Genomic DNA, 14194 nt, shown 5'->3' with positions numbered 1-14194 from the left:
TTTCACTTATCTGGACCTTTCTCTTTGGTGTCACCTTTTTACACCTTTTGTTAAATTTCCCATTTATAATTGCAAAACTGTTCGATTCTCTCACTCTGAATGAGATATTACACTTCTTCCTCAGCCTCATAGTGCAGACTCAGGAAACACACTGGCCTTATCAAGAACAGCCACACAAAGCTGGCCTGGCTACTGACTGGCGGTGTATGCCTAGTGTGTGTGTGTGTGTGTGTGTGTGTGTGTGTGTTCGTGCATGGAGGGGATGGCGGAGGGGGCACTTCCTCCTATTCTTCTGCCGCGGAGCGGTTCCCATGAGCGCCCCTGCCAGGAACGGCAGTGTGGCCTGAGCAGTCCGATCCAGCGCCAGTCTCGCCTGCAGGACGTCGCCACACTCTCACATAACTTATTTCAGAGCTGCTGCCATTGGTGCTGTTATATCAGCAGAAAACCCCCAAAAAGGGAAAACACAGACACAAGGAGAGGAAGAAGCAGAAAAAGGTAAAGCGAAAAAGGAGATCGTCAAATGTAATGTAACCGAAGAAAATCTGGATCAAGAAGTTATCGGAGGAACACGTCACATTGTGCATATTGCGCAGGACACTGGTCTTTAAGAAGCTGGATGGGGGGAGTAAGTGATAAAGACAACTTAATTACTAAGGATCCTTAAATGGACAAGGGAGCTGTTGGAGCTCCATCAGTCAGTGGACTGACTTAAATTTTGCGTTAAAGACATTTGTTTACAAGAAAGAATACATCAAGAACAAAGATCCAGAAAACCTGAGTCCAGAGTGAGCTGTAAAAGGAAAAAGTTATATCACTTGACAAAGTGATATAACATGGCAAGTGTTCTCAATTGTTGAGCACTTGCACTGGTATAAGCCACAAGGGATCCTGGTTTCATTTTGTGTGGTCATTCTTTCTTCTCATACAAAATATATTGCTGAACTAGGATACCGTCATCTAGAAACTCGACTGCATCTAAACTTCAGCGTGACACATTTTGGACACCGAAGACTGATAGAAACCGCGTTTTAGACAGTTGTCGTCACGTTCTACTGAGATGATCCATAACACCTTAAGGTCCACACAGCCCTTGGAGCGAAGTCCCAGAAACACAAACTCTGGTTTGTCCAGGAAGCTGTGGAGGTACTCAGGCTGCAGGGGGGCCAGCTCGGCTGAAGGTCAACGGAGGAGTGTGTGTGTGCTAACTGCAGAACTGGATGCAGAACGGCGAGGTGGAGGCGTTGTAATGCACACTATCCATGGGCTCTGTCATCTCTGCATTGGCTGTAAGCTGCCTCAGGTGTGTCATTGGTACTGAGAAGGTGAAGGAGGGAAGTATGAAGGGAAAAAAAGGGGGGGCAAGATAGAGAAATATTGGGGAAAATCACTGAACCGCATTAGGTGTATCAATTTAAGAGAGTGAAAGACTAAATCAAAAGTTTAATATTGTCTCTGAACAATTTCTGATACCTGAGAAAATGAGAAGTTTAGGGAAGAAAACGTTTTGAGAGTGTAGGTGATTGTGTAACTTTTACACAGCAATATTAGAGGACTTCAACTGCATTACTGCAAGGGAAGAATAAACAGGCAAAAATATGTGTGTGTGTGTATATATATGTGTGTGTATATGTGTGTGTGTATATACATAAAACACACACATATGTTATGTTATGTATACACACATACATATATGATATATTTAAACACATATATTTATATAGTATATATATTACATTTTATATATTATGTATGTATGTATGTGTATATATATATGTATATATATTATATGTAATTTAAATATACACAAACACACATATAGTGAAAAGCTGTATACATAGCTCATTAAGAAGGTTGTTTTTGCAAATAAGTAATCAGTTAAAAGCACAAGTGGATGTGAAGTAAAATATTATGTTCTCTGTTTCGTGAGGGGCCAGATCCAGGTCTCTACCACCTACATTATTAATCCTGAACACGGGTTGGGGGGTTGGGAGGCGGGAGTCCAACAGAGAGAGGGATCTGATGGTAGGGGAAAGAGGAGACAAATACTTGTTACATACAAGCCAATCCAGTAGAATAGAAAAGAATAAAACAATAATTAAAGAACAAACAAAGAGAGCATCAACATAGGTACATATATTCACAAATTGTAAATGTGAGGAAGACAAAACCCACTTGACTATAATGCATCCAGACACTTGGGTCATTGAGTTTATGTGTGTGTGTGTGTGTGTGTGTGTGTGTGTGTGTGTGCGCGTGTGTGTATGTGTGTGTGTGTATGTGTGTGTGTGCGCGTGTGTGTGTGCGCGTGTGTGTGTGCGCTCTGCCTCAGACGCTGAAACATACTGACCCAGATAACGTTGTCACATTGAGGTAGGAGAAAATAAGTCGTTGGAGAGAAGACTGGTGTGAGTATCTGTGTGTGTTTTATGGGATTGTGTGTGCTTTTTGTGTGTGATTTTTGCATGCATGTATGTGGTCTGCAGATATTATACATATTCACATGTATGCAGAGACAGTCTACATAGATCAAACTGAATTTGCTATGATACCCCTGATAAATCATGTCCACATGCAGACATCAGATGCACCGTACCAGTCAGGGATAGTCAGGGCTCATACTTGCGGCCGCACACTACCACGACTGTCTGAGAGGTTCTTGAGGAACTGGAGCAGAAATGCACAAAGAGGAAGCTCTAGTGCATGCATGCCTAAACACATACACATATGCATAATGAAATGTTCCTCCTCAGAGACCGTAAGCTTTTTCTAAAAGACATTAAAAAAGTTTGTCAATAGATGAATAGCTAGATAGCTGGATGGATGGATGGATGGATATGTAGATAGATAGCTAAATAGCTAGCTAGCTAGCTAGCTAGACAGATGGATGGATGGATGGATGGATATAGATAGATAGCTCAATAGCTAGCTAGCTAGCTAGCTAGCTAGCTAGATAGATAGATAGATATAGGATGGATGGATGGATGGATGGATGGATGGATGGATGGATGGATGGATGGATGGATGGATGGATAGATAGATGAGCAAGAGCATCAAATGTTCTGTTTGAATTTGCACACGTACCTTTAACCTCACAGAGCTTATGAAATGATACCACTTCTGAGATACAACATTGACTTTCCTCTTTTTATTTTACACTTAGTTACAGTATATCGGTAAAAGTTAATCCAGTCTACAAATTAAGCTCGAGTATTTTGGAGGGTGAGCTCAAGCTATTGGTTCAAGCTAAAGAGCTACTTACAAAGTAGAAAAAAATACTTTCAAAAATGTATTCAAAAATGTAAAAAAAATTCAAAATTTCAAATTCAAAATAAAGAAAAAAGTATTAAAAATGCTAAGTATTTTTTTCAATACTGCTATATTCAGGGGCCAAAATATTAGGAGATGAAAACATTAGTTACTATCTGTCCGTCTTTTTAAAAATCTAAATGGGAAAAAAAGTTTATGTCTTGCTTCTTCCAGACATTAGAGCAGTTTAAATAAACTGGTATTTCCACTCAGAAAGAGAACAATTATTTTAACATCTAATATCCACACTGAGGACCACCGTCATAAATGAAGTGGATGATCTGTTATAACTGCAGCTGTACATCTGCGTATGTGTACATGATGCCTGTGTGTGTGTGTGTGTGTGTGTGTGTGTGTGTGTGTGTGTGTGCCCTTGTGACTGAGTGTGTATATGTGCTTGAGGGTTACCCCTGCTAGAAGGAGAAGGTCAACTTTGATTCCATGATAAAGGCGGTGACATGTGTCAGTTGCAATTATACAATCATACTCCCACTACACGATTGTGTGTTTTTTTCTGTGTCTGCATCTGTATCTGTGTATGTGCCCATGCACTAGACTGCAAATGTAATCTGTCAAGCCTTAACAATCTATCATGAACAGTATATTGACAACCTCCTTTATTTCAAGAAAGGGTTAAACAAAGGCCAAACAGCCATTGTTGTCAACCTATTCAACCTAAACAGATGCACACATGTAAACAAAAAAGATGCTAAATATAATTCCAAATGCAAGCAGACAGCGGTGTAAACCATTCTTCAGTGCATCCAGCTAAATTGCTTTTAGAGTTGGTTAAATTGCATGATGTGGAATTCTGTCATGTAGAAATGTCCAAGTAGAAGGAATAGTTCGTGAATCTGTCCCAAATAATGTGATGCTGGGCACATAAAACCACTAGACGATAAAAAATTCTACTAGTTCAAGACAGTTTGGGGTCAGAAACTAGCTTTGGGCCTCTGAATAATCATCAAATTTGTCCAGCTTGCTGCAGTTTACCCATGTAGACTTATGTATTATGTTTATTCTCATGAATAACTCGAGCTGCGCAGTTGTAAGATTACGGTGCAAATCTATTATTTTGGAGAAGAGGCGAATAATTAGGAATGAGGGATCTCATTTTGCTCTTTCGATTCATTCAGATTTTATTTTGCAAACACAGGGTGAAGGATAGTGTAATTGATAGGGAAGGAGAGCATGCTGGGGAACACAGAGAAAAACAGAGAGACCAAAGGGACAAACGTGTGTGCTATAGGCCCCTGGTTGTCAGAGGATGAGATGGAAACTGAGATGTTTTGGATGGACTTCTGTTGATTTTGGCATAGTCTGCGTGCACAGATCCTGGATGTTTGACAATGTTTGGTGAGAGAGAGAGAGGCAAAGAGGGAGAGCTAACAAATGCAGCGTCTATCTGACTGTGTACGTGTGTGTGTGTGCGTGTGTGTGTGGATGTATATTTGTGAGTGTCTGTAGACCAAATGGCAATTTCAATTTTTATGCCACTAATACAGTTGCTTACTGTTGTTGGTTAGTACAGTTCACAAATCAAGTAGTGTTTGTCAAATGACGCTAGATAAATAAATGTTACAGGTTACTGTTATAATCTGTTTTTTTTTTATGATAACTGTTGGACGCATGTAAATCAAACAGGCCAGTAGAATTATTCACGGATAGCTTCCTATGGTTGTAACTTGTCACTCTTAATGGATTTAGAAAAGCTGGCAGGACATCAGAAGAAAAAGAATAGTACACTCTAGTTCTAGATACGAAGACATTTTTCATCCAGCATTTGTTTATGGCTTTAGAAAACCTATATGAGGGGCGTCTGGGTAGTGTAGCGGTCTATTTCATTGACAACCAACATGGGGATCACCGGTTCGAATCCCCGTCTTACTTCCGGCTTGGTTGGGCGTCCCTACAGACGCAGTTGGTCGTGTCTGCGGGTGGAATTGCCGGATGTGGGTATGTGTCCTGGTCGCTACACTACCACCTCTTCTGGTCGGTCAGAGTGCCTGTTCAAGGGGGAGGGGGAACTGGGGGGAATAGCGTGATCCTCCCATGCGCTACGTCCCCCTGGCAAAACTCCTCACAGTCACGTAAAAAGAAGCGGCTGGTGACTCCACATGTACGTATCGGAGGAGGCATGTGGTAGTCTGCAGCCCTCCCCGGATCGGCAGAAGGGGTGGAGCAGCGACCAGGATGGCTTGGAAGAGTGGGGTAATTGAGCGGATACAATTGGGGAGAAAAACCCTTGAAGGCTCTGAAACATGTCCGTTATATATTTTCACATTTTGAACTACTTTGTGAAATTCTTTCTTTTCTTCTGTAGTTGTTCTCCCAGAGTCTGCACTTTTTAAGAAGATTTTTGGTGTGTTGCCTTTGTCCCTATTTCAGGAGTTTGGAAGAGTAATCTATTACTGGATCTTACGATCTTAAGTAGTCTATTACAAGTACCAAATACATGGAAAGGTGATATGGTTACATGTTAATGAGTGAATGAATCTGTTTTGGGTAGACTGAAGCATCATCAAATATTGTGCTAGCTGCAGTTAGCTGAATATTTTAGCCTTATCTTTATGCATCTAAGCTAGTGCTAACCACCACGGTGGCTTAGTCGTTAGTGCTGTCGCCTCACCACTGTCGCCTCTGGGTTTGAACCCCAGAGTTGTCCAACCTTGGGGGTCATCCCAGGTCGTCCTCTATGTGGAGTTTGCATGTTCTCTCCATGTCTGCGGTGGGATTTCTCCGGGTGCTCTGGTTTCCCCACCATCAAAAAAAAGAAAAGAAAAAAAAAGACATGCATGTTAGGGTTAATACTCCGGTCTGTGCCCCTGACTGAGACATGACAAGACGAACTGGAGTTGGTCCCCCGGCGCTGCACGGTGGCTGCCCACTGCTCCTAGCTACACAGCTAGGATGAGTTAAATGCAGTGCTGAATTTCCCCAAGAGGGATTAATACAGTATATTGAAATAAAAAAAGTTAGTTTCCCACTAGCTCAGCTGATTTGTCTCACATGGGAGCTTGGCAAGCAATTAACTGGAAGTGAAAATTAAATAAAAACAAAATCCCTGGCCCTCAAGCACTTTACACATTTCTTTTTCTCCCTCTGACAGTCACTATGCCGCTGGTTCATCAAGTAATGCAGATAGTTGTCCTTTTTTCTAGTGGCAGACTTACTTAACATGTTTGTGTTTGTGATTGTGTATGTTTATGTGTATGCCACAGGTAACCATCCTTCGAGGAAAGGATGGCTATGGCTTTACGATCTGCTCTGATTCCCCTGTAAGAGTCCAGGCTGTTGACCCAGGCAAGTTTGTATGTTTGTGTATATGCACACACCTTTCCATTGTTTCTGTTTTAGACCAGCTGTTACACTTTGCCTAATTGAAAATGTGACTCAACTCTTTACTGCCTTAACTTGAATTTACAATACTGAAAACATTTTTGCTAGCTTACTAACATCTATAGTAATGACTGAAATGACTGAAAACATCAAAAAAGACTGTCATTGCATGTAGATCTTTGGGAGTAACTGTAGCTGTAAAACAAGTTAAACAGAAATTCCAGTGAGCATCTCACTTCTTTCATTGCACAAACTTAAGTATTTCTCTGCATTTCTTCCTGTCTGTATTCCTCCCTGTATCACCACTGGCTGTTTTAATTCATTCTTACATGTTTTGAATACCTGTAGGTCCTTATATCGTATATCTATGTATCAGAGCTGAAGGAGCTCGTTGAACTGATTCATAAACTAGAATCTATCTAATTAGGACCTATTGTAGTTTTTCATTGTGAGGCATTGTTATGTTGACAGGACGTTTAAAATCAGATGTTGATTTACACTATGACAAAGCTACAGTTCTGAATAGTAACAAGTTGTCTGTCCCTGTCTCTCAGGGGGTCCAGCAGACCAGGCAGGTCTGCAGCAGTTGGACACTCTCTTGCAGCTCAATGGCCAGCCAGTGGAACAATGGAAATGTGTGGACCTTGCCCATGCTATCAGGTAATTGGCACTAAAATAAATATACTTTGAAGCTCATCAGAAAGCGGTTATCTTTAAGATGAATGCAGTAATAAGGCTTTCTTGCTTTTTTTGTGCCAATGTGAGGCATTTTTCTGGATTCTGGCTTTTTTTCAAGGCCTGAGAATGTGGAAAAATCTCAACTCTTTTCATTCGTTTTGATATGATATAGTTACATAAGTTGTTTTTTAATATGAGTCATTCACTGGAAAATTTAACCATTGAAATTTCAATATTTGTTTTGACATTTCACTTTTCCAAATCTCATTTATCATATTACTTGCTTTTCCATCATAGAAACAGTGCCAACGAGATCACGGTGGTGGTGTGGCGCACAGGTCAATCAGCAAAGCCCAACTTTGATGGTCTCATCCATAGACCTTCCTACAAGCCCTCCACATCTAACTATGATGCCCCCTCTCCACCCACCCGTAAGCGGGGAACAGATGCTGGCACCAGCAAGACCCCACCGGCTGTGCCACCTCTACCGGCCCACCACTGCACTACTACCACCCGCAGGCTGCTCGCAAATGGGTCTGAAGCTGGTGTTAGTAGTGGGGTTGGTGTAGGCCTGGGGTGGGGGCCCCGGGTGGGGTCAGCTGAGGAGCTGGACAGTAAACCCCGAGGACACCTCCATCACCCTCACACTGCCACACTGAAAGGCACCAGGGTGAAGGCCTCAAATGGGGACAACTACATCATCCTGGCCCCCATCAACCCTGGAAGCCAGGTACTACAGAATGCTGGGGGTCTGCACCTTCATCATCTTCTTCATCCTTCTCATCCTCACCAGGGGCATATGGTAGCCCATCCCAGATATGTCTCCTTACCTTACATCCCTAGTGCAGATAGATAGAGGGACTGGACCTAGGTGTAGGCCATTTGGGCTCTTGCTGTTACAAAGGTGTGTGAGATGTTTCTAACACATTACAAAGTGAGTATAGCTTTTTGTCATTCGGCTAGCCGGAATCTTTTAGAACCCATTGGTGACAGTCAAGTAGAAGATGCAGTTGTTATTAATACGGCATATGACTGTTCTATTTGATGCATGGGCCATAGGCCTATGTTTGCATTATATTTTCTGTCATTCAGACCCAGTTTACATACTGCTGGAAACTGGGTACAGCATTCATATATACCAGCAATACAGTGCATGCATATAGGAGGTGTCATTTATTGTGATTAAACTTATAGTCAAGTATATGCCATTTACCGTTACATAGATGATGTGAACTTGAGATAATATGACTATTTAATATAGTTAATTCATTTAGAATGAGTGAGAATAGTGCATAATTATTAAAAAGCCATAAGATCCAACAGTGGTCTATTACATAAGTCTTTATAGTATATGTACATGTGACTTGTATGGCATGTACATCTAGTACCATCCAACGACGTCGTGTGTATGGGGGAAAAGACAACATTTTAAAAGCGTAATAAAGCAAACCCAATGAAATAAAGAAGGCTCTGAACTGAATTCCTTAGCTAACACCACTATAAACATGTAATACTAACCCATCATCTACCTCAATGTATCAGTAATGTTGTGGCAAAGGCTGATGTGTTGATATAGTCTATCTGCAGCTTTGCCCTTGCTTAAATATTATCCCCAAGATTCAGTCACAGCACCTCTGCTTTATTGTCTTCTACAGCTTTTAAGTCTGAGGAGGTTAGTCATGTAGGCCTCATGTAAAAATCGATTGAATAGTGTTTGAATATTCAATTAAATTTACTTCTTTTTTGTCCCACCCCCTCTTTGTCTGTCTGTGTCTTACTTTGAGCTTTGGTTATGACATAATATATCTATGAGTGCTTGCCAGTTTCTTATCAGGACACAGTTTATTGAATAGGAAAATATAAATTCAAGCAAAAATTCAATAAGTCAAGTCAATTTTATTTGTATAGCCCAATATCACAAATTACAAATTTGCCTCAGTAGGCTTAACAGCAACACAAAATAAGATGAAGTTTAAAATGTAAGATGGGGGAAAAGGGGAGAAACATATTTAAAGACAAAGACTTTGGAAAGAAAAGCAATGAATAAGAAAACAATCTATCAGTAAGGATGTGAAAAGTATGCAGTCGTCTCTGAAAAATGATTGCAGTAATATGGTAACAAATCAAGCAAAATTCCGTTAATAAACAGCAGAATTGCTGCAAATGAATTCATCATATGTTGATTATGCTAAAGGAGCTGTGAAAACACAACACACTGACACACTATGTTGATTTGAAGTCAACTGCTTTGATAGTAAACAATGCAAAAACGTATCCATCATAAAATATCATTAAATCTAGTATTAAGTATTATTTTTCTGAAACCAAGTCATAAATTGTTTTTATACTTGTTTTCATAGTATTCTTGAAAATCTAGTGCACTGATGTGAAACTGGCGGCACGGTGGCCCAGTGGTTAGCACTGTTGCCTCACAGCAAGAAGGTTCTGGGTTCGAACCCTGGGGTAGTCCAACCTTAGGAGTTCTCCCGGGTCATCCTCTGTATGAAGTTTGCACGTTCTCCCCGTGTCTGCGAGGGTTTCCTCCGGGTTCTCCGTTATCCTCCCACAGTCCAAAGACATGTAGATCAGGTGAAATGGACTAGCTAAATTGTCCCTAGGTGTGAATGGGGTTGGCCCTGTGATGAACTGGCGACCTGACCAGGGTGTTTCCCTGCATTCCACTCAATGACTGCTGGGATAGGCTCCAGCATCCTAATTAGGATAAGCAGCTTGGAAAATGGATGGATGGATGATGTGAAACTACCAGTGATTCTTATATGTTCCCTATAAGTGTGTTTGCATGTGTGCATATAAGCTTATATATGTATGTGTGCATTCACACTAGTGCTGTATGATTTTGTGTGTCTTTTCAGCTTTTAGCGTCCTTGTTTTCTGGACAACAAGGTGTTGAAGGCTATCTGTCTCTCCTCGATCGGTAGATTGTGGTTATCTATGACAACTATCAGCCATTAGAGTAGAGATCAGAGGTGAAGTCAAAGCAGAAATCAAACTGGACAGTAAGACGTAGAAAAAAAAAACAACAACCTTACAGATGATATTATTGGCTTTCAGACTCTGACAAATATACACATGTATATAAAGCAAGGAGGACAATGTGTATATATACAGGATGGACAAAATTTATTGTAATCTTAAACAGTTCCCTGATTGCATCTCAACAGCCTTATTAGCTGATTGAAGCGGTATTGACTAACTCATACATTCTCAGTTTTTTTGAGGATCCTTATAAATGGAAATACAAAGAATCATGTCATATGACAGTTCTTGCCCTTCCCATGTCAGAGGATGTAAGGATGCCATTGTGGAAGTCTGTCATAGATAGATCAAAGAAGGTTGAATCAGTTCATCTGGATACAACTTTCCATTCATTGAGTGATGAAACGTAACTCAATAAACATTGTATCCAGATGAACTGATTCAACCTTCTTTGACGTTCTTACCTGGATTATTGACCATGCATCAAGACATGTCATAGATAGAGTTTGAATGTAATCGGTGTGTGTCGACTCCCAGGGCTCTGGCTCCCTACTGTACACCAGCACATTAAACAGGCTGTACAGTATAAAACTGTAGTTTTGTCAAGTGACAAAGTTTATAAAATTGCATAATATTTGTTCCATCAACTGTTTAAGACCACCACTCACGCCACTGTTTAAACATTCAGTGTCATATTAATTCCTCTGTTTTGACCATCTGTGGGATAGCATTGAATAAGTAGACAATAGCATTGAATAAGTAGACAATGTGAGATTTCTGAGTCACAACCGTCCCATTCATATCCATATCATTCTGCTTCCAGATTTTGAGGCCTGTCTACCAAGATAACCAGGGCACACTAGGTAATACATGTATTTTTTTTTGTTAATATTTAGACAGCTAATGGATGTTGTATTGAACTCCGTGATGATTTTGTGTAGCAAAATATTGTGAAATGATCCATTGATTTTTCTCAATTTATGGATATTTGCGCTTATGTAATATTTTCAAATTCCCTTTTCATTTAGGACTGCAAAAAAAAAAAACGAACAAAAAGACCCATCAAATTTAATGAAATAACATGCAGTTTGTCATTAATTTCAAGTTACTTATATTGTCCCAACAGTATTAGAGCTAATTACACAACATGGCTATGTTTTGCAGGAGTAATTATAATTTTTAGATTTTTAAAAAAGAAAGCCATCGTATATTTTTCTCCTCTTTCTTCTCTCATTGAATTCACATATTGTTCTCTCTCTCTCTGTCTCTCTCTCTGTCTCTCTGTCTCTCTCTCTGTCTCTCTCTCTGTCTCTCCCCCCCCCCCCCCCCCCCCACTACAGCTGCCAGGTTGTACCCCACAAGACAAACTACTGTGCCACAGCCCCAGGGTGGTGGTGTTGGTGCCTTTTCAGGGACTGGTGGGGTTGGCGGAGGGGGGGTTCTCGCTAGCCGTACATCCTTCTTACGTCGCTCTGCAAACTCCAAGACATTAAAAACCACCACCAATACCACCACTGCCAGTCCACCCAGCTACCAATCACAGAATGCCAACTTTGCCAATTACCAGAACTGCACCATTGTTCGCTCCCACACACCCCACGCCAACTATGGCTATGTCAAAGTGGCACCCAAAATACTCATCTTCCCTATCTTTGTTCAGGTAAGTGAGTTTGTGTGTGAACATTTGTTTCTGTTCTGTGTCTTGTTTTTGTGCCTTGTCTTTTGCATGGTGCTTTTTAATGTTCATCACTTGTTCGAGTTGTTTTTTGCACATTCCAATGTTTTTCTTTTTTCATTTGAGAAGCCATGATAAACAATATATACATTTTAGGATTTCCAACCCAAATAACAGATTTTATTTTACTCCTGATCTTGCCTTTGCAGCCACAAATGCAATGTTAAAATTATCTTGTTTTTTTTTGTTTTTTTTTTGTAAAATGATCTTAATAGTTCAAATCAACACCAAGCTGAGTGGGTTGAATGAAGAATGATAACCCTTATCCGATGCGAGGGTCTAAGGACAGGATGTTGTGTTGCTGTAAAGCCCCTTGAGTCAAATTTGTAATTTGTGAAATTGGGCTGTACAAATAAAATTGACTTGACTTGACCAACCCTGAAAACCAATACTGATGTAAGTTATCAAGGGGAAATATGTGTATGAGCATTAATACTACATGTTTTCATCCTAATATTGCTTTCCCCAAAATGACGTGTGTTAATACTGAAATTTAGAGTACACTACTTGTTTGAGTTGGTGACTTATTGTAAGACAACTGCCTACATTTCTGTGGTTCGAGCTACCAAATTTGTATAAAAAGTTGCTAAAACAGCTCTGCTGAAGGTAACAGTGGCAGTGGAATAAGTAAAGAATGTTAGCAGGTAGACTTGACTGTGGGAAAACTGAGCTGTGCATGGGGTCTCTCAGTATGACTGTTTGTCAAGTCTTAAAAGGAAAGTAGGCAGGGAAGGAAGCCACTTCCTTTGACTGACCGAAATATGCAGCAGTGGGCCATTTCAGCATGTGATCTGTGCAAACAAATGTGTGTATTTTCATGTATGTGTGTGCATGCATGTGCATGTGTGGATTTCTGTATGTAAAAGAATGCATGTGCTTGCTCAGTGTGAGATAATTCCATCATAATTCCATCAGTTGTTGCAAATGGATTGACTTTTTTCATCCTTGAATTTATAAACGTTTGAATGGTGATGACCATACCGTTTTGCCTAAAATGCAAAATGACTTGAAGTAGCCCTTGTTCAAAGTCAGGATCTTTGATAAGTTTGTCCAGACCTGTTAAGTCTTACATGACTATAAAATAAATATATGTGTAATTGTATGTGCATGCACACTCGAATTGTTGAATACAAGCGAATGACTGATGTTGAGCATAATTGGATAAGAGTAGTTATAATTGGACATACTGCAAGTTTTTTTTTGTCTGATATAGGCATTTCATATTTCACTTCAACCTACAATCCATTTTCTTTTGGTCAGTGTCGCAACAGAAAATTGCAGAATGGAACACTTGTTTGTAATTGTATTTCCTGTTAGTTTGTTTTGAAATGGCGTCAACCATACTTGCCACAGGAGGCATGCATTTGAGAGCACACACACCCTGACACATGCACCCACACGCATGCACACACATACGTACGCCAACACACTTCTATAGAATGACACTCTGTCACATTTTCTGTTTGTTGAGAGGAAGTGGCTTCCTTCTCCCCCTCGCCGCCTCTTCACAACCCAGCCTCGTCATATTGAGACCCCACACATATTGTAATGCTTAACGCTACCACTATTTGCAGTAACTGACAGTCTTTTTAGAGTCAGTAGCTACTTCACACCTTGTTGAACTAACAGTCTGTTCTTGAGTAGATTGTATGGACTTCGGAGCTAAAATGGATTTGGTAATTTTATCTCATCTCCTCTATCGATATCAAACGGGCAACAATGATTTTTGAATTTTCTCCAAAGAATGTTTTACTATGTTTATGAGTAACCAAAGATACTGGGCAAAATATTTTATCATGGATAATCCAGTAGATATGACTGTGTACTAGTGATCATTGATGATTATCCGATGTTTGAATTATTATTTCGGCTTACAGAGGATTTATCCATGATTCTTTTCCAATAATTACAAATTGTATCTCTGGTTTGGCTGTGTGTATTTGCAATCTGTTTATTTAATCTGGTTATCATCTGTGACCAGCCCCTGGACCTGTGCAGCCGAACACTCATCATATCTGAGGAGATGATTCTACATGAGAGCAAGCACCACTCTCTCAAGGTAAAACACATTTCTGAAATATTGGTGTTAATATGTCAGTACACTAAATATGTGTGTGTGTGTGTGTGTGTGTGTGT

At 40.2% G+C, this 14194-nt stretch overlaps 1 protein-coding gene across 1 annotated transcript in view; it reads left to right on the top strand.

Annotated features, from left to right (window-relative positions):
* The first annotated feature begins 311 nt into the window (after positions 1 to 311).
* rgs3a (regulator of G protein signaling 3a) overlaps positions 312 to 14194 on the top strand; it is a 177692-nt gene continuing 163809 nt past the window's right edge. The window contains exons 1-7 of the mRNA XM_056290421.1: positions 312 to 1303; positions 6531 to 6612; positions 7203 to 7308; positions 7624 to 8056; positions 11147 to 11186; positions 11664 to 11983; positions 14040 to 14117. Coding sequence (XP_056146396.1) covers positions 1061 to 1303; positions 6531 to 6612; positions 7203 to 7308; positions 7624 to 8056; positions 11147 to 11186; positions 11664 to 11983; positions 14040 to 14117 — 1302 coding nt within the window. The 5' untranslated portion in view covers positions 312 to 1060. The remainder of the gene's footprint in view (positions 1304 to 6530; positions 6613 to 7202; positions 7309 to 7623; positions 8057 to 11146; positions 11187 to 11663; positions 11984 to 14039; positions 14118 to 14194) is intronic.

Source organism: Lampris incognitus, chromosome 12 (assembly GCF_029633865.1).
Source record: "Lampris incognitus isolate fLamInc1 chromosome 12, fLamInc1.hap2, whole genome shotgun sequence".
Classification (NCBI taxonomy): domain Eukaryota; kingdom Metazoa; phylum Chordata; class Actinopteri; order Lampriformes; family Lampridae; genus Lampris; species Lampris incognitus.
The sequence above is the reverse complement of the archived record's forward strand: the minus strand, read 5'-3'. Positions and strand labels throughout refer to the sequence as shown.